The 20,517-nt window shown below is 36.7% G+C and overlaps 1 protein-coding gene across 4 annotated transcripts in view; it reads left to right on the forward strand.

Moving 5' to 3' along the window:
• PIK3CB (phosphatidylinositol-4,5-bisphosphate 3-kinase catalytic subunit beta) overlaps positions 1–20,517 on the forward strand; it is a 103,440-nt gene that overhangs the window by 63,344 nt on the left and 19,579 nt on the right. For all 4 annotated transcript variants that reach the window (XM_063339056.1, XM_063339057.1, XM_063339058.1 and 1 more), the window contains 9 exons: positions 675–898; positions 3,586–3,768; positions 4,021–4,191; positions 5,303–5,380; positions 9,535–9,786; positions 10,326–10,422; positions 11,338–11,468; positions 14,930–14,983; positions 16,961–17,149. In XM_063339056.1, coding sequence (XP_063195126.1) covers positions 675–898; positions 3,586–3,768; positions 4,021–4,191; positions 5,303–5,380; positions 9,535–9,786; positions 10,326–10,422; positions 11,338–11,468; positions 14,930–14,983; positions 16,961–17,149 — 1,379 coding nt within the window. The remainder of the gene's footprint in view (positions 1–674; positions 899–3,585; positions 3,769–4,020; positions 4,192–5,302; positions 5,381–9,534; positions 9,787–10,325; positions 10,423–11,337; positions 11,469–14,929; positions 14,984–16,960; positions 17,150–20,517) is intronic.

Below are 20,517 nucleotides of genomic sequence, written 5' to 3' on the forward strand. Positions count from 1 at the left end.
CTGAGTTGCATCAAGAAGGGCATCACCAGCAGAGATAAAGAAGTCATTATCCCACTCTACTCAGCACTTGTCAGACCACACCTGGAATCCTGTGTTTGGTTTTGGTTGCTGCTGTGCAAAATAGATGTGGACAGGCTGGAGAGGGTCCAGAGAAGGGCCACCAAGATGACCAAAGGACTGGAAAGCCTGCCATATGAGGAAAGGCTGAGAGAATTGGCTTTGTTCAGCCCTGAGAAAAGAAGGCTGGGGGGAGACCTTATCACCATGTCCAAGTATTTAAAAGGTGGCTACAAAGAAGGTAGAAACTCCCTTTTTACAAGGAGTCACGTGGAAAAGATGAGGGGTAATGGGTACAAGTTACTCCTGGGGAGATTCTGGTTGGACACAAGAGGAAAATTTTTCACAGTGAGAACAATCAGCCATTGGACTCATCTCCCCAGGGAAGTGGTGGATTCCCCAATATTGGACACTTCTTAAGATTCGGCTGGACAGGACGCTGGGCCATCTTGTCTAGACTGTGCTTTTGCCAGGAAAGGTTGGACCAGATGATCCTTGAGGTCCCTTCCAACCTGGTATTCTGTGATTGAATGATAATAAAGGTTTGAGCGGGATGGTAAATAGATGGGCAGTATTTGTATGGGTATGTATCCTTTTGCTTGCTTGAATTCTTTCAGGTCTCCATGAGTTCGATGCCTTACAAGATCCTGAAGTGAATGACTTCCGAGCTAAAATGCGGAGACTCAGTGAGGAAAAGATTCAGTCGCTTGTGGGTCTCTCCTGGATGGACTGGCTAAAGCACACTTACCCACCAGAACAGGAACCTGTTATAGCAGAGAGCTTCCAAGATAAGCTCTATAGTGGAAATCTTGTCGTGGCTGTTCATTTTGATAACTGCCAGGTAGGAATGGTTGTTCGTCACATTTTATGCACTGTTCTTGATCCTGATCTGAATTAGCATGTGATTGATCAAGGATGTAAATGAAATAGAATGCTAACATTATGGTGTTTGCTCTAAAATGCATATTCTTTCACCACAAAGTGAGGATGTGAACTTACAGTTGTGAACTGCACTTCTAAAGTCAAATTACAGTTCTACTTCTAAAGTGAAAATGTACAACTTTTATATTCTATATTATTTCAAGTTCGTTTAAATGTAAAACATAATTCAAGGACATTTTTTGGCCAATTGTTACTGTGTTGCTTCATAAGCGTTCAATTTTAGGCTTAGGGGATGCTGGTGAATTTGGAGGCACCATATTTAACACTTCTCGATGTGTGTGATTCATTGTTGAACATCTTTGGGGTTAATCTGCTAATTAGGTTGAGCAATACATTTTTAAAACAAAGAGGAATTAGTATTCCCTATGCTAGACACGCATATAGACAAATAAAACGCTAGCTGAGACTTTCTGTTACCTTTCTGTTCCGGTGAACAAATCTATAGCTTATTTTTAAAATAAAAATCCCTTTAGTTTCCACCTAAAATGATTTAGCTTCAGTTTTTTGATGCTGAAATTGCTGATTCTCCTGAGTCCAGCATTCCCGTTATTCATTTTTGCAGTGTTCTTTTGGATAACAGCAAGGGATCAGCATTGGAAACCTTAAAATCTTCCAAGTGTTTAAATATATCAGGCTACATTTGGTGTCTGTTTTGACCCGGGTGCTAGATACTGATGGTCTAATGATTCAGCTGATTTTACTTACAAAACTATATTATTTCTGATACTATCTTTTTTAACTTAAAAAATAAAAAATCCCAAATAGTAAAATCATATGGCTCTGGAAACACTAAATGCAGAGGTGAATACTAACTGGGTCACCAGTAACACTAGCTGATGTTGGATGCATGGGTGGTTTTATGACAAAATCTTTTTCCGGTCCTTTTTGGCTTAGTAGAGGACTTGTAGTTGTCCAGGAGCGAGAATATCTGTGTGTTTGTCAGCTTTTGATTAAAATATTGTATATATGCATATGAAAACAGTACAAAAGCAGTGCAAAAGTTCATGCTGGTGCAGAATGTATTTGCCTGCTGTTCTACTAGCTTAGGCTGCTGACATTTCAAATGTTTCACATGCTTCTGCTGCCAGTTCTGACCTTCAAAGCTATTAACAGTTCAAATCTGAGCCACTTTTTAGAGAGTCAGCTCTGCTCCAGACCTTACTACTTGCACTGAGCACTAGAATCATCTCAGGGAAATTAAATTGGAAGGTATGGGGACTGCTGTGTTCCTTCAGTAGGAACGCTGCAAGATTGAGAGAAAGGAATATTAAAATACTTTTTGTCTAGAACGCATGGGTGAGCTGTAAAAGCTACCTGATTGTCTCTGGCACAAGAGAAAGAGGCTGATCCCCGTTTCTGTGACATCCATGTAGAGACCCACAGTTTGGAAGTCAGGCAGCTGTCACAGAGCACCAGCTTCGTGGGAAGCGAAAATGTCATTCCCTATCTACCCAGTGCCAGTTATGGTAGCAGGAGAAACCCTTCATAGTCTGGCAGCTTTCTGAAAGGGAGAACCTGTTGTGAACCATGCAGAAAATGAGAAAATACAGAATTAATTTTGCCTGACTTTACAGAGTTAGATTTTTCTGTTAGGGCAGCTTGGCTTCTTACGAGTAAACTTCTATATAAATAAAGCACAAGTCAAAAGAACGTAAGCCAGACAACACTTCACATTTGTAAATAACTATTTTTAGAATGCGTACATCTTCAGGAATGTGTGTGTTTGTGTAAATAAAAAAAAAGCTAAACAAAACTCCAGAACTTGCTGAATCAACCTTTGCAAATAAGCGTGTGCAGAGTGTGATGTGGTAGATTAAGGGATATGAAAGATTTCACAGAAGACATTTTAAATGAGGAACTTTAAATTAATTTAAACCTTCTTTTTTTTTAACTTTAAAAAAGAAAGTAGCCTCTTACCTTTACCTTTTTAGAATGCATCAGAGTTAGAGATACTTTGTAAATATGTAGATAGCCTCTAAAGCTTAGATTAAAAATTTTGTTTGAAAATGCAGAGTCTTTCCATGTTGTATTCAGAATGCCACAGGTATTGGCTGCTACCCCTCTTTTCTGCATTCCTTGAAGTGAGAGGGTGTTATTGTATATAAATCATATTAACAGTTTCTTCTGCTTTATTACTTGAAGCTTTCTTTTCATTCTGAGTACAGTGGTACCTAGAAAGAGGCTAACTTGCCAGAAAGAAAAATTAACACATGTAGTACTGCTAAATACCTTGAAATGTAGGCAGGATTTATTGTCCCTCTCATTCACATTCTAAAATACAAGCTTCTGGATCCATATACTGATTTAGAAGTCTTTAAATCACTGCTGAATCAATTAGATAAAGTTCTGCGTTCTTATAAGTACTCCTGATACTATAAAAGTTTTGGAATTGACAATTTTGCAGCTTCTAGGGTCACTATTGCTCTGATTGCACTGAAGACATAGACATTAACTGTAAGTGTTAAAATAGACTGGTTTTAACAGTTGCATATTTCTACCTATTTAATTGTGTATGCTACAATTTAAACCTTTTATGACTGCCCATGAGAAGTTTGACATTCAGTATTCCTGTTTGTGTTTTGTTAGGATGTATTTAGTTTTCAGGTGTCTCCTAACATGAATCCCATCAAGCTGAATGAGCTGGCAATCCGAAAACGTTTGACTATCCATGGGAAAGAAGATGAGGAAGTTGATCCGGCTGATTATGTGCTGCAAGTTAGCGGAAGGCTAGAATATGTTTTTGGTGATCACCCGTTAATTCAGTTTCAGGTACATAAAGCTCTTTGGAACTTACCGTAAGAGTTCTGTGGTGCCTTGGCCAAAATTTGACCTTGCTTCCTGTGCCATTGGATGGTCAGCTATGCTACATTTCCTCCTCAAGTCTGCAGCCTTCCGCAATTGTAAAATACATGTGCACCATTTCCTTTGTATCTTTGTAATATATTATTTGTTTCTTTGATTTGAAAGTCACTGTAGAGACATTCTGCTAGCTGATAACAACTGTTTTCTATGGGCTTTTAGTATATACGCAACTGTGTGATGAACAGAACTCTTCCTCAGCTGACACTAGTTGAGTGTTGCACCATAAAGAAAATGTGCGAGCAGGAGATGATTGCCATAGAAGCTGCCATAAACAGAAAATCATCCAACCTTCCTCTTCCTCTTCCACCAAAAAAAACAAGAGCGACAACTGTAAGTTGATATGGAGAATATCTAATACCCGAAAGGAACAGTGACTTACGGAATATAAATCATAGAATCATAGAATGGTTTGGGTTAGAGGGGACCTTAAAGATCATCTAGTTCCAATCCCCCTGCCCTGGGCAGGGACACCTCCCAGTAGACCAGGCTGCTCAAAGCCCCATCCAGCCTGGCCTGGAACACCTCCAGGTGCCCCAAGATGGGGCATATGCAGCTTCTCTGGGCAACCTGTTCTACTGTCTCACCACCCTGAGGATCATAATCATGGTGCCTGGGATTTGTGCTGCTACTACTGTTTTCCCGTGTAGGTCAGCTGGATCAGAAATAGCAGACCTTAAGGCTTTTTGGAAACTTCTTACCTTTCTTCACCTCATCCATCCTCCTTCTCCCCCACTGTCTCCTTTCCATTGCTATTGATTATACTTTTAATCACACCCCAGAAGAGCGGGTAATAACAACTGGAGAAGTTACTGAAGAGAACCTGGATTCTTTAAAAGAGGGAAGGGAACCTTTAAAGGTCTCTTCCAACCCAACACATTCTAGGATTCTATGATTCCAGCTTCAATGTAACATGTAGACTCCACTAGCTTGGGCAGTGGTAGTCTGGGATCTCTTCTATTAGCCCGATGTCTTGCATGGTGTTGCCAATTCAATGATGGCAACTTTTGCCGTAATATGTCTTAACTTTTCTTTTGTTGTGGTGCTTCATTTATTGCTAAAGTTACGACCTTACAGCACAGTTACAATTTACATACTGTCACTCTAAGAAATGTCGACAGACTTTGCTGTATTACACACTGTATATAAATGAACACTAAATTTGAAGGGTTGTTCTGAATTGTCAGCAAGTAGTCCTGAATGTATGTTCCCACCCCCCTTTCAGCTGAGTATTTTTTCTAATTTTTTTCCCTTTAGAGCATCTTGTATGCTCTTGTAGTTATGATAACCAATTTATTTTTTAAGATTTCAAATTTATATTTTTAAACGTGCATCTTTTTTAGTTTGTATTTATGCCTTTTGCTTAAAATGCTTTGCCTGTAAAATAGGTCTTAATATATTACAGTGGTTAAGAACGAACGTGTATCTTTGTTTCCCTTCTCAGAGTGTATGGGATATTTCCAACCCTTTCAAGATTATTCTGTTAAAGGGTAATAAACTAAATACAGAAGAAAATGCCAAAGTAAGTAACTATGCCTGGTATCAGAAGACGTTCTTTTCAATTTAATGATTTAGTGAATTTAATGTTTAGGGAATTCAGAATCATACAGATGTCAATTCAGCAAAAGTCTAAGCATTTTTAGTTATTCCCGGTTATATTAGTAGTATTGGCTACAACATTACTTTGTTGTTTGAAGTGGGTATGTGGGTATATTGTATGAAGTTGGGAAGTTGAACGTTATCAATAATCATGGGCAGTATGACACAGATGTTCATATGGTACTTGATTTTTTTAAGATAGTATCTTTAAAGTACAGATATTAAACTGTTGTAAACATCTGACAAACAGAAGTAGATTAAATATTAAAAATTTTTCAGTGGAACATAAGGTATTTTGGGTAGTCCAGAATATATTCTCTGTGTGTCTAAACATGAACTGCATGCTTCTATCCAATCTGTCTTTTATTTTCTAAACATGCTGAACACAAAAAAAAGCTGTAGTATCACTTCCTGTAAAAATGTACATGACTGGGCTACTGGCTGTTTTACAGACCACAAGTTGTTAACACATGGGATTTTATTGCACAACTGCTTTAAGACCTTACAAGACACTTGCCTGTGAGGTAGAACAATATTCATTTCCTTTGTTTTGTTTGGCAATCAATAAATGAAATAGCCAGTCATGCAGATGAGAAAGAAATTCAGTTAGCCTCAATGGCTAATTTGCTGTTTGCTGTTCTGATGGTTTGTTCACGATACTCAGTGCATCTGTGTTTTCTTTCAAAACTGTTGTTACAACCTGGTCATATATTAGCAATACTACATTTTACTCCATATGGCTAAATGAGCCATAGTTACAATTTACTACCTGAGACACTGTGACTGTGGAAATAGATGTCTGCAAAAACAGATGTTTCTCTTTCTTGGTCGAAACTGTTATTTAGCTAGTTGTAATATCTTCTTAGCTCTACATTCTATAGACTCTGAAAGTTTTTAAAAGAAAAGGGAAGGGAAAAGAGAAGGTGGATTCCAGAAGCGACACATATATATATATATATATATACACATATATATAGCTTGGGGGTGTTTTTTCCTACTTAGAAAAATTGAGTTTTGGTTACTTTCAGTATGCTTTTAGAGGAAAAAGAAAATACGTTGATTGTAAACTTAAGGAGAAACAGAAAAAATTGACAGTTCTTTGGTTTTGGAGCCGGTGGACACTATCTAAATATTATTTAGTGTTTTGAATGCTTTTTAGTTTTGAAAACTTTAAAGTCCTGTAGTTACCCAAGACCAAGAATGCATGTAGTAACCTTGCAAGCTTGTGCATGTTTCCCTGCGTTGTCTGTCTGCACTAGTATGGATGGAATTGTCACTATTGAGAACGTATTTGTTTGCTAGTCCTCATTGTAAGGCTGTTTAATTCACTGCCATTGTTCTTTTACTTTTGTTGTGCTTTGGATCAAGCCAATATTCATCCATTTTTGCTGAAACCACCAACAGTGTTCCCAAATGCAGTGTTTGTAGTGGGAAACAAAACATTTGTCAGATGGGTAGCACTCCACTGCTGTGAGCTGGACTCAGTGTTTTTCCTAGAGCACGAGTGACTTCATTCAGCTGTTGAACACCTAATTTTCCAAATACATGACATTTGTAATTGCTTTTCTTTTTGTCTTGCTCTTTGGCTGTGCCACCAGTACATACAGTTTCATTAGTGAAAGGGGAGTGTCATAATGAAAAGAACAAAATTTGGATCAAATCCCTTACATTAACAGGATTGGAAATCATGGAATTAAAACTAACCAAAAGCAAGCAAAATAACAATCTGTTCCAACAGTACAGTACTTTGTTACTATCAAATTTTACTTGATCATTTATGCATTTTATATAAGTCAGGGAAGTGTGATGGCATGTAAAGTTACAATATCAGACGATAGCAAGTCAAAGAACAATGTTCAAAATTATGCAAATGTGAATTTAAATCTCTGGTTTAAAAAAAACCAAACTGCCAGATTTTAGAATATTTACTGTTGCTGGTGTTAAAGCACAAACAGTTAATACAGTAGATATGATCACATTCCCATAAGACATCTGTAAATCAGCAAAAGAACTTCATTATAAATTCAGTTGCACATACACAGTGGATCTCCAAATGGATTAATGTAGGACCATCTGGTGAATTGTTTCAAGAAGGTTATGAACCAACCGATTTTAATCAGTTCTCTGATACCAGAGAACATAAGAATATAAGGTACGTATATATACATATAGGTATGTACACACACGTATAGTCACTTAGATTTCATGAAGTAAGATAACTTTCATGTGATCTGTTCCATGGATGTTCACGTTGCTGTTCTTAACTGACAGTGGTTCACAGTGGTGAAGCTGTGCTTGCCAAAAATAGGTAATAGTGCTTTTTATGAGTATTGCTGGGACTCAAGTAAATACAGTTTTCTAAATGGATCTTTTCTTTCAGTGATTGATTGTAAACTTGGGAATGAAATTGGGATTGTATATGTGTAAATCAAGGAGTCAGTTTAATAATGGATGTTCCTTTGGCACCTGTATCGAGGAGGAGTGTAACCCATAGCAGTGTGTTCTCCAAGACCTAATACCCCTGCCGCTGCCTGTGCTGTGACAGCAGTCTCTCGATCAGTGGTAGCAATTGCTTCAGAGAAGTCCAGAACGATCAGAACAGGTGTTATTTGGAGACCATCATTGGTGCTACTAATGCCTTCCCCGGGGATTATTCTGGGCTGAAGACAGATTTGCTCTCCAGCATGAATTAATTTAAACTGTATTCCACTTTGCCAATGACTAGTTTATCTGGGCTGGTTTATGAATGGAGAACTTAGTACTGAGCAGTAGCTGGTGTAGCCAAAAAGATATCTTGAGATTGGAACTGCCTTGATGTTGATCACACTATTGTTTCTTTGAAGGAGGGTAAGATAGACTCTCTGCCAGAACAGAGCTTGTCTAGGTCAGTTGGGAATTCAAAGGTTAATTATTTTTTATCCAAAACCTGTACCAAGTTTGAAACATCTCTGTCTTTCCCTTGCAGTGCTCAGAAATATGATAGCTTAAAGGGAATGTTGGGAAGGTTGTTTGAGGAGCGGAGGGAACCTGAAACATCAGTTCACCTTTTACTCATGTAACTGTAACATTGAGAACATTTTTTTCAGTGTTGACCAAAGGATTAAATCTGTGGTTTGTTTTTTTCTTTTTCCTCTCTCTCTTTTTAAAATCACTGATATTTTGGAAGGTCACCTGAAAGAAGTTGACGTATTTCTCTCTTTGTTGTTTGCTCGAGCAACAAAAACAAAGACCTCTGTGTCATTCTTGTTGAAGCTGCCCAAGAGTATGGATACTAGGAAACATGCAGTTTTCTGCATACCCGTGTTATTAAACAGAAATGCAGAAACGAGCGACACCTTGGCATTGACCTGTAATGTGTTTAATTTCAGTGCCAATAACTCAGACTTCTTTCTCTTCTTGCCATTCTCCTTTCCTGTTTCTTATTTCTATCATTCAAGCTATCTGGTTCTGTTGGTTTCTGGGTGCTAAAGGCAAAACAGAATTCCTGGGAATAACATTGTTATTATTACTACAGGTGATTTCTGATGTGAGTCATCAGTGTTCCCTCTCTACATTTTTACAAAAAAATTAAGTAAAAAATGAATTCTTAAGCTGAAAAAAACCCAAATTTTTCTCCGTTAAAAGCACAAATTGGTTCTACCTGGTGATTTGAATTTGAATTCAGAAAGATAGTGTTACCTTTTTCATTCTGCATAGTTGTTTGTTTCCTACAATTTCCTTCCATGTTAGGTATGTTAAGTTAGAAGCATTTGTATATCCGTATATTGTATTTGTTACTACAAATGAGTTGTTAATATTATTAGTAATATGTGGTAATATAGGTAATTCAGTACTGAATAAATTGTTAGCCACCATTATTTAAACAAATAGATTTTGATTTGGCCAGGAACATGAATAACAAAGTAAAAAGAACCTTGTTCTCAGGAATCGTTTGGTTCATTTTAAAACCTCAAAATTAGCACTGCTTTTAAGATAGAAATATTGATGAAATGCCTATGTGTATGTTCTGTGTAATATTCTGTGCAGAATTCTGTATGTTCTGTGGCAAGCTTAAAATTTCTCATTTCTTTATTGCAGGTTCATGTTAGGGCTGGTCTTTTCCATGGTACAGAGCTCCTTTGTAAAACTATTGTAAGCACAGAAATATCTGGGAGAAGTGACCACGTTTGGAACGAAGTACTAGAGTTTGAAATAAATGTCTGCGATCTGCCAAGAATGGCAAGGCTCTGCTTTGCAGTTTATGCTGTGATGGATAAGATGAAAACTAAAAAGTCAACCAAGGCAATGAATCCTTCCAAATACCAAACCATTAGGAAAGCAGGAAAAGTGGTAATTCTTTCATTTTTCTTGAGCGTACCTCTGAATTTTGTTCAAATGAGTATTTTCATTGTCCTTGCTTTAGTGTTCAAGAATGCAAAATGAAAAAATAATTAAAAGGAGCATGCGTTATTAAGAATTGCACGTCTTGGTATGAAAAAACTTTTCATACTTGCCAGACGTGAAAATTTTGGTTGTAAGCTAGTTGGCAAATGGTTGTTTAAAGAATTGTATTTTAAAAGGTCAGTTTTGTTCTCAACTCTAGATGCGCTGTGATTGGGAAAAGGTGAAAAAATTAGCATCTAGGCTCACGCTCAGGGAAATGTGTATTTTTACACTGGCAGAGTGGTACCCTTAAAATTAAGCCCTATTGTCCTCCGTGGTACTGGAGTACGTACGAAAAAATATGAATGTGTTTAACTGCTTTTCTGCAAGATACCACCATTTAAAACCAAAACAGCCCTCTCAGTTTTTCTTACATTGTAGTGCATGCTGCGTAGTAATGTTCACTTGCATCTTAGTTCCCATGTAAAAATTGTTTTCTTTCACAGCATTATCCTGTAGCCTGGGTAAATACCATGGTATTTGATTATAAAGGACAGTTGAAGAATGGAGAACTGGTACTGCACAGCTGGTCGTCATTTCCTGGTAAAGTTTAACTTTTAAGATTTGGACTTTAAACGCTTATAAGACTAAAGAAGAGTAGTATGAAATAGTAGAATATTTACTGGATGCATGTCCAATTCTCCTGTCATAATCTCTTTACTACTTGTATTTTTTATGTGGATCCATATATAACGTGTTAATCTCTTTCCTGAAAGTAGTGTGTATCAGGAAGGAGGAAGGACAAGAGTCTGTTTGGAGATAGTATTCTAAAAGTTTTATCTCTTATGGAAGGAAAATCACATAAAAATAGATGCATGTTTATATCTAGTGTTACCTGATTTTAAGATGCAGTTTACGTTTCATTTGGTTCCCTGTGCTATCATCCTAAGCTAAATAGATAAAGCTATATTGTATGTGACAATATTTGCATCATCAGGAAATGTGAATTAGAATTTTTTTTGTCTTCCTTCCCTGACGTTAAAATTGATTAGTAAGAATATCTGAAATCTCCATGTCACTCTTCATTCCATCCTGAGAAACCCGTATCGACTTGGCTGTAGTGCTGAAAGAAATCTGGCTTTAAACTCTCCTCTTTGTTTCATACTATGGGATATAGAGGCAATGTGTATACTGCTTTACAGAAGCTGCAGATCTTACTGGGATTTGATTCAGTATAGGGATATCTCAGTTTCCCTTGACTGTTATGTTTATTTTGGGAAGAGAAAATCAGTTTCTCATGGGGTGATAATCCAACATTTGTGAATGGATTATGGATTTGTGTATGGGTAGTTTATGCTGGAAATGCAGTGCATTGTAATAAACGTGCTGTGCAGCAGAACATGCTTCTGTCTGTCGTATACAGTAAGCAATTTCTTATTCCCTTATTCTGCCTTTCAGATTTTTTAATCTTAATGCATGCCTGGCTGGTAATATTAATTGTTCTGTCTGATGTTTCAGATGAACTTGAAGAGATGTTGAATCCAATGGGAACCGTCCAGACTAACCCTTATGCTGAAAATGCAACAGCTTTGCACATTAGATTTCAAGAGTATTCAAAACAGCCTATTAATTACCCTCCCTTTGATAAGGTAAGGTATGACATCAGGAGCAGTCATGAATGCTTATGTGTAAATAACTATTTCTTATTTCCTTCCAAAACTGACTTTTCCACTGAATTCCCTACTTCTGCCTTTTAGTTAACATACTGCAGCTTTATAAACTTGCACTGCGTGAGAGTGCCGGTGCTCTGACTTCGGGGTTTTCGGGTATTTTGAAGACTTACACTTTTAAAAATACTTTGTACGTGGTCTCTTGAGGGTCAGAAGCATAATCAGTTTCCAATATCAGTGATCTCACAAAAAGCTAAACTTACCTGCCATTTTGGAAACCTTCAGCCTGTGCTTGCCTGAGATCTGTACAGACCTGGTACTTTGTACAAATGTACGTTACCCATTCTTTGGGACATTTCTTGCCTCTATGAGGATAATACCCTTTTAAGGATAAATAGAGTCTTAATACTGTATCAAAAGGGATTCCTCGAGGTCCGCTTTTGAATTGAATCCATTTACGCCGCCCGGTAGTTTTCTGCAGATCTGATAAGAATGTCTGTCTAGAAAGGAAGCATGTTCTTGGAATACACGTGTTAGTGTCTGTAGCGTGGATGCTAGATAGCAAGTTGTTCACAAACCAGTAACTAAAGCTAAGACCAGGAAACAAGTAATAAAATAAGTGTTCAAACAGCTAATGATGCGTTTAAAAAACAAGGTTTAACTCATCTGTACATTAGTCTGAATTTTTGTTTTGGGAAAGTTAATAAACACTGAGAAAATGGCCTTTAATTTTTTTTGAGGGTTTTGCACCTTTGGGGGCATGAACAAAAAGACAGAAACCACCATGCTTTATCAGCTTTATTGAAGAGGAATTTGGGGTTTATGGTTCATCAAAATGAAATCAAACAACAAGCTAGATTTTTGTTGTTGTTTTGATTTTTGGATTGGGTTTTGGTTTTTTTTTTTACCTTGTTGGTGCAGTATTTGTTCTTGTGTTTAAAACAGCATTGGAAATGTCTTAAGAGCTGAAACAGTACTGACTAATTGTCTTCTTAATTATGGTGGACCAATTTACTCTTCATACTGGACATCTTTTTATCAGTTTTGTTATTGGTTTATTTGTAATGCTTTAAATTGTTTGCTCATTACACTATATGTATTTAAATTTTAAAGCAAAAAAAGCTGCTGCTTTTATGTGCATGTTACAGACATGTTACGTTAATGTTTCTGAAGTAATAGCGTACTTGTTCTAGCTCTATTGTTCCTTTTGTACCTGCGATACCAAGTTTTCAGTATGTTAAAATGCTTAGGTGAATACAGACAAAAGATTCTACTGCGTAAGCTACCTGATGTATTGACATTAAGGTGGTGTCTGATGGTCTTCACCATCCCTTGTAACTTCTGTTTGGCTGCTGGGTTTTTTTCTTTTGTGACTTTACCCGTTTCTTGAACTTTGCCTGGGAAATCCTGCATAGAAAATCCCAGAGCATCTTTATAAAGTGATTGTGAAGCTGGTGGTGAAACATTGAAAGCATTCAACTTCAAGGAAATGATACAAAATGTGGGTTTTTTTAGCAGTTCTTATATTTTTTTTCAGTAATTCTGCTACTTGCAATTCCCTAGAGTTAAGAAACTGGTTTGCAGTAGCACTGAGAAAATTGGAACTCTAAACTCCTTGATAATTCATTCAATTTCTGTGGGTATCCTGAAATGCCTCACTAGGAAAAGAGAGCAAGATACCCCGTCTCTGAAAGATTGTCTTGGTGAAGGTCCCATTGAATCAGGAGTACCATTGTAGCTGCTTGAATTATATCAGCTGAGAATCTGTTTTTCAACATTGTCTAGACGAGAGTTGCTTGGTGTATGGCTGCTTCTAATTTTCCCAGTGTTGTTGCTTGTTTCTGCCAAGAAAATGGAGAATCAGATGCCAAATCTTTATTTTAAGAAACGTAACGTGCAAAAATAGATGAATCTTCTTCGATCGTAGCATCAGTCCACTTGCAGTGAACAGCTGTTTGCAGCTGAGTGAGCAACTGCCTTGATAAGAAACCTGTTGTCTGACGCAGGAGCCGTCTGTTGGGCTGGTTGATGGTCGGTGCTGCTGACACACCGAGGGCTTCTGGTTCAGTTGAATGAAGCTGGACTTGCAGAAACTTTCGAAGTTTATTTGCAAACAGAGTAACTCTAAAAAGCACAGGGAGCCAAGCATCAAACACAGAATTGGGACATTGTGGTTTTATTTATGCATGTTTTCTCACACAGTATGTAAACAAGCTTTGTAGCCACCTAGCAGATGTAATACGTCACATTAATAAGCATTTCATACTGAGAAAGAAATAAAACAAGTTAGTATACCTTTTTAAGGACTTTAGCTGCTGGGTATTTATGCTCTGACTTTTGTAGTCTTTTGTTGTTTGTCATGTTGCCTGAGTAAAGACAATACAAGCTTTGCTGAACCTGTGTCTGGGGGTGGTGTTATATTCCTGGCTGATGGGAGAGGCAGACCTCTGCGGGAAAGGAGATGGTGTAGTTCCTTAGACTTCTTAATTGATATTTTATTTGATGAATTGTTCTCAAAGCAGTAGCATCTGACAACTGTAGACATATTTGCCTGACCAGTGCAGCTGGCACTCACCATTCCAACACATCTCTGTTGGTTGCAGTAGTGCGCAGAATGTAGTTTGGGTAACTGTGTTTACATCTATACTTAACTGCCCATCATGATTTATTACGCGGCCTTCAAAAACTAAGTAGAATGTTCAAAAAGCCAGAAAAAAAAGGGAGCAGTAGTAACTCAGAGCTGAGCTTCTTGGGAAATGTTGCTTTACTGTTAAGTAGCAGTCTTTGTTCCTGAGGGTTGCTGTATGTTAGCTGTATATATTATATTAGAGCGTGTTGGTGGAATATTCGCTTTATCATTAACTGAGTTCTTGTTGGAAGCTGGCTGTTCATGACGTTACACAAGGGAGGACCCTGGATTTAGAGAAGTAACTGGAAAGGCTAATTGAGATCACATGGGCGATCGGAGAGGATGGTGAAACAACTGAGTTTGTGGATTCATACTGGAAGAGAGGGCTGGGTCTGTGGGTGACAGGTATGGCTCGGGGTCACAGTGCCCTTGAAAACAGCAGAAGTAGAGATGAGAAAGCAAAGGGAAACTTAAGGTTGAGGAACTGTTTTGCTGTACTGAAAAATAAGAAGGAAATGCAAACAGAAACAGAAAAAAAGACGCTATAGGGAAGACTGTTTAGCCCAGGAGTGGTGAAGAAGAAAATGGAGGTAATGATGAGCGCTCCTTTTCCTGATCTCCATGGTCCTGCAGATTAGAAAAGGGACACAGCGTAGAAGTCCATGTTATACCACTCTATATGCAAAATAATAGTGTTGTAATTATCTAGAAGATAGCAAAATTTCCTTATCTGCTTCATTTCTATATTTATTCTTTCAGTGCATTCAGATTTGTTTTTAAATCTACTGTATTTAAAGACATCTCTTTGCAGATACTTGAAAAGGCAGCTGAGATTGCAAGAAGCAGTGACAATGCTGCAATGGCGGTAAGCATCTGCTAAGGAGTATTTTAAAATTATTTTTCTGTGTTGTTTTTGTCTTCTACATCAATCTAGAGATAAATAAGTCAACTGCTCAAATAATGGCAGTTCTACTGGTTCTGTTTTCTCCTGTAATTCGCTTTGGTGAACTGCCTTAAAATTCAGGTATATGTCCACTTTTTCCAATATATTTTGGACTTCTTGTCTGTTTTTTGTCAAAAAGCACAATTACATTACATACTCCATGGATTTGGAACACACCTAAGATTTACGTTAAATCTGGATCTGGAAAACGTTCCTAGGCTGTATAAGATATTGCTGGGAAATTGCTCAGTTTTATCAAGTATGATGATTTGCTTGATTATCAGATATTTCCAAATAAGCTCTCTCAAAAATGGTCACTGATCTATAAGATGATGTTTCTTAAATATGATGATTCTATGCTTTTCTTGAGCAATTGGATAGCTCTAACTTGAGGACAAATTTTGAAAAGATGACCAAAATCTTAAGACGTTTTCTTTGTATTATACACAAAATTAGAGAAGAACGCAATTTTAGATGGTGAAAGCACAATAATAATTACTGCATAGAATAAAGGGGCTAAATGAAAAATGTGTCAGTTACAATACCAAGTGCCTAAAGTGCTCAGGAAAAGTGAAAACTACTTAGAATGCAAACAAAATGTACAAATAATTGGAAATTTTAAATAGCAGCATGCCAACCTGAGAGTGTTGTGACATTTAATTTGAAAGATTAACGTTTTCAGATACAAGAATCACCTTATTGTCAAGACCGCTTACTTATTTTGATGCAGAAAAGAGAGTATGTACTTGATTTTACTAAACAAGCATTGCAATTCGTCTAGCTTTTTAAAGTCTATTCACTCCTAAAGAATTTATACTTAGGTAGTATTTTTACATTAAAATATTTACTTAAAACATCTCAGCACAATGCAAGGCTCAGGCACTTATCGTTTCTAGGAAGAGCTAAACTTAAGTTCTGTGTGTGACAGACGTTATTTTTTTGTCAGGTGGGAAACCTGTGCAGGATGTTATTTGATGAGAGCCGTTTGTTTCTGCTATGAACCCTAATTGATTTTGCTTACTGCTTCTTCTGAACTTTCCTTTGATTTTTTTTATTTCCCATTAATTAATTCCATTAATTAAAGACCTTTCACCTACCTCTTAAAATTATGGAGAAACTTCTTCAGCTATGTGAAAATAAAGTTTGCTTCAGAATTTAAAGCTTGCCATATTGTTTTTCAAAATGTGTATTGAAACTAATTTATTCCCTTCAATTAATACTTCCTCACCCAGAAGCTTTGTCTCCCATTAATCTATGGAATGCTGTTGTTGCTGATATCATTACTTTAACTTCTGCCCTTGCAGTTTGCGTAAGGGCATGGCTGGGGACAGAAGGTATTAACTGAGCCAGAGTGAAGACCCATTCATACAAACTGATTTACAGAGACAGTGCTAATGTTAGTGTTTCAGAGAGAGAAAATGGAGCAAAATGTCTGGAAAAGACAGGTCTGGATTAGAAGACAAAAAAGTATGTGTTTGTATACTTAGCAAATGTACTTCTCTTTGGTTGTTGTTGGAAAAGTATTTTTTTGGCTTTTAATTTTTTTTAATTTAGATGTATATCTATTCAATTTTCTCACTTGGAAAACAAAAGGAGAAAGTATATGCATCCTAAACAAAAGTTCCCTGTGTTAGAGTTGGAAAACAGAAATATTGCCATCTAGTGTCATGAACTCTAAAGTTTAGTTACTTTTTCAGAAAATTCTGTACGCTGAATTTTGAATCTATTAGTTACAGTTCTGATAGCTTAAGAAATCTGAAAGAAAGGCATAGGAGTCATTCCACGGTGTTTCGTGAGTTTTATCTGACGTTCTTCCTGGTGTATGATTTCTAGTTTTTAAGCTAAAATATAAGAATCTTACTGAATATATCAAAAATTTATCCATGTCTCATTTTCTAGGGTCGAGGTGGTAAGAAGTTTTATGTTGTGCTAAAAGAAATAATGGAAAGAGATCCTTTATCTCAACTCTGTGAAAATGAAATGGATCTTATTTGGACTTTGCGATATGACTGTCGTGAAAATTTTCCACAATCATTGCCAAAACTGCTGCTCTCTTTAAAATGGAACAAACTTGAAGATGTTGCTCAGGTAAGGGAAAAGACGATGGCGGTGGGGAAGAATGCTGGTGTCAAATAGTAAGTAAATAGGGTTTCTTTCCCAAGTAGAGACATTTTGAAATGGTACTATTGTATAAACCCAAGTTCATTCTAAACATAGGTGTCCGTGGCCTGGACACATAAGCAAGAATTTATCTTTAAAATAAAAAAAAAAAAAAAAAATAAAAAAAAATAAAAAAAAAAAACAAAAAAACCACAAAACCCAAAATGCGTTTCAAATGTCCTCTGAATGACGAGAAGAGCACAGCAATGATTTATACAGGCTAATTTTAAAATCTTGTGCTCAACTTTGATCTTAAATGCAAGGAATGCCACAGTATCACACAATCATTTAGGCTGGAAGGGGCCTCTTGAGATCGTCTAGTCCAACCCCCGTGCTCAAGCACAGTCAGCTACAGCAGGGCTGTGTCCTGCTGAGTTTTGAGTATCTCCACCGATGGAGACTCTGCAGTCAGTCTCTCTGGGCAACATGTTCTGGCATTTGACCACCTTCACGGTAAGAACTTCCTTTACAAGGTTATTAAAAAAAAAAAGAGAAGTTTGAGTTTATAAATCAAGACCTGAAATAAATCTTCTTATAAAAATTGTTAAACTGCCCAAAGGCTATAAAAATCCACATCTTAGACTGGGTAATTAAGCCTCACTGAGGCAGACAGATTATTTTTCAAAGAGATGTGATACCCACTAGTGGTACAAAAGATTTAATTCTCATCACATTGACTGTTTGAGGGTCTCTTCAAAGTGACTGTAAGTAATTAAGGACGTGAAGACTGGTGCCGTGATACAAGCTCACGTTTTCAGCAGAATTGTGTCATTTGCTCTGTAGATGTGCAAGGTTATTTCACTATACTGTAAAGAAGTTGGTGTAGCTGCTATTTTCTGTATTTGCCCAAATAGAATCCAACTCTTGTGATGCTGGGAATAGGTGGAGGAACCTTGATATAAGAAAAATTACATGAGTAATCCTACTTGGTAGACTGACTTAAAAGTAATAAAATAACAGATCCCTGGATTTGTATTGAAACTTTTTAGTCTGATTGCATAGAGGTTGAGCAAAACCATAGAAGTCTGGCCAGTGTCAACAAGCCATAACCTCCTTGCTCAGCATAGTAGGGTGGCAGAACTTGTTAGCAGAATTCATAGGCAGTATTTATTCTCAAAGCATAACTCAGCCATTATTTAAAAAAAATAAAATCAATAAAACCTGCTTTCAGTGAAGTGACACCATCGTTAATGAGAACTAGAGAAAGGACCACTAATTTTTGAAATACTTGAAATAACTGTAATAAAAATACTGGCCTGTACTTAATCGTACTGTCTCTTATAGTAAACTTGTTTTATTAGGAAAGAAATTGTGGTTATTTCTTTATAGAAGGGATGTGGAGCTGCTAGGACTGTGCTGCTCTCTTAGTAAAAGTTCCAAGGCAGAATGTGAACAGAGCAGTAGGTATTTGGGGAATTTTCTTGGCTGTTTTATAGGTCATTTAGATCTTGCTTCCTTTAAGCTCATATCACTTAATATTTTCTCTTTGTGGTAACCTCTGAAATAATTTCAGCAGGCAAAGTGGGGAGGTCTATATCTTCAAACAAACTTCACGGTTAATGTACATGCTGTGGACTGTGACTTTCAAAATCCATTGCCTGATACATGAGGCATGTAAGGCCACTTTGACTTGTCTTTTCAGACAGTATTTCAAGTTCTCCATTCATTTTGATCATGGTAAACAAAATGTTTCTATATTTTTGTTGGTTTTGCACCTGATTTGAAGAAGGTTGTCTAGATGTTCTGATACATTTGAAGTTTTTCACTGGGTGTCTGACAAGCACGGCTGCTGCTTGCTTTTTCGACACCTGTTTGACAGTATTATCTGCTCAGTGTTAGTATTTCTTTTAGAACTGCAGAACAAGTATTCATTATGTGTGTGTGGTGATGGTGTCATTGACCCTTACTGGGCTATGGGTTGAATAAATTGTGTGTGTATGTTTCTATGGGAATATATCTATATTTAAAAACATCTTTAATTTTACTTTATATCATTATGAGTCTTGCACGTGTTCATACCAGTATTTGCCCATGAAAATAGTTTAATTGAGTCTTTCCTCCACTTCTGGAATTGTAGCTCGGCCACTGGCGTTGCATTGTGATTGATCTGTGCCCATTTCTTGCTTTCTGAATTTCACAAAACTGCACGGATGAACCAGTTCAGAGTCTGCCCCCCCTGGTGCTTAAATAGTGTTACGAGCGTTTTATATGCCTGTTACATGCAGGTTGAGACTAAGAACTCAGACGTGTTTGTCATACGCAGCATTAGCTGAACTATAACATATAGTAGAAAATAGAGATTTTTCACTATTGGTGTAAAAAGATTACTAAATCAGGAGGAAAATAAGATCTTCCTAATAACTCATATTTTATAAGTTGGTATTTAAATATTAGATGTCTGTATTATCTAATTTGTAGGAAAGGGTATTTTCATCATGAGTTATGACTTGTTTCCTTTGGAGAGAAAACATCTTGTGCTGTTGATACACAACATTTACACATTCAAGCTTGTTTACTTTGAGTAATAGTCTATTGTTTCAGTCGTACAACTATATACATATTATTACAAATATACTCTCAGTGGGTAGCTCCATTAAAATGCAATAAACCCAGTTTATTTTGAGATTTCTAGACGTTTTTCTTCTTAGTAGTCCAAAATAATACACTAGTGTTTTCTGTAATTTTTTCCCACACATCATTGTCTTCAGTATTGTTTTTTTGGGTTTTTGGGTTTTTTTTGTTTTTTGTTTTTTCTTAAATATCAAACTGAATCATCCTTTCTGCAATTTAAGCTCTTTGCTATGTACAGTGCATGGGAAAAGGCTCCATCACTTGAGGTGGATAAATATTTTTGGTAAAGATTTCTCTCAACAAAAACCTTTAAATTTTTTTTTAATGGAGAACTTTTACCATTACCTAAATATTTACATATTTATGAGAGCATTTACAAAACACTGTCTAAATTTTATTGAAACTCTGATTCTGAAACATACACATCTGGGGTTACCTGATTTTTATTTACTGTGTGTTGTGTCTGTGTGTGAAGAAACAAACTTTTCAGGCTGTGTAAATGAGACCTGGTGCCACTGGTGCCAAAACAACGCTCTGGACTATTTTAGAGGGTAAGAAACTGAATCGGAAGTGGGCCCATTTTCTCAGAATTATTTCTCTTTTCTTTTTTTTTTTTATCTTTGCCAGATCAGTCTGTAACCTCCTTCTGTTATTATGAATGTTTTTATGGGCAGTTGTACCCATCTCTCTTCTTAAATAGTTACTTTACCTGTAACCTTATAATC

This window comes from Chroicocephalus ridibundus, chromosome 6 (assembly GCF_963924245.1).
Source record: "Chroicocephalus ridibundus chromosome 6, bChrRid1.1, whole genome shotgun sequence".
Classification (NCBI taxonomy): Eukaryota; Metazoa; Chordata; class Aves; order Charadriiformes; family Laridae; genus Chroicocephalus; species Chroicocephalus ridibundus.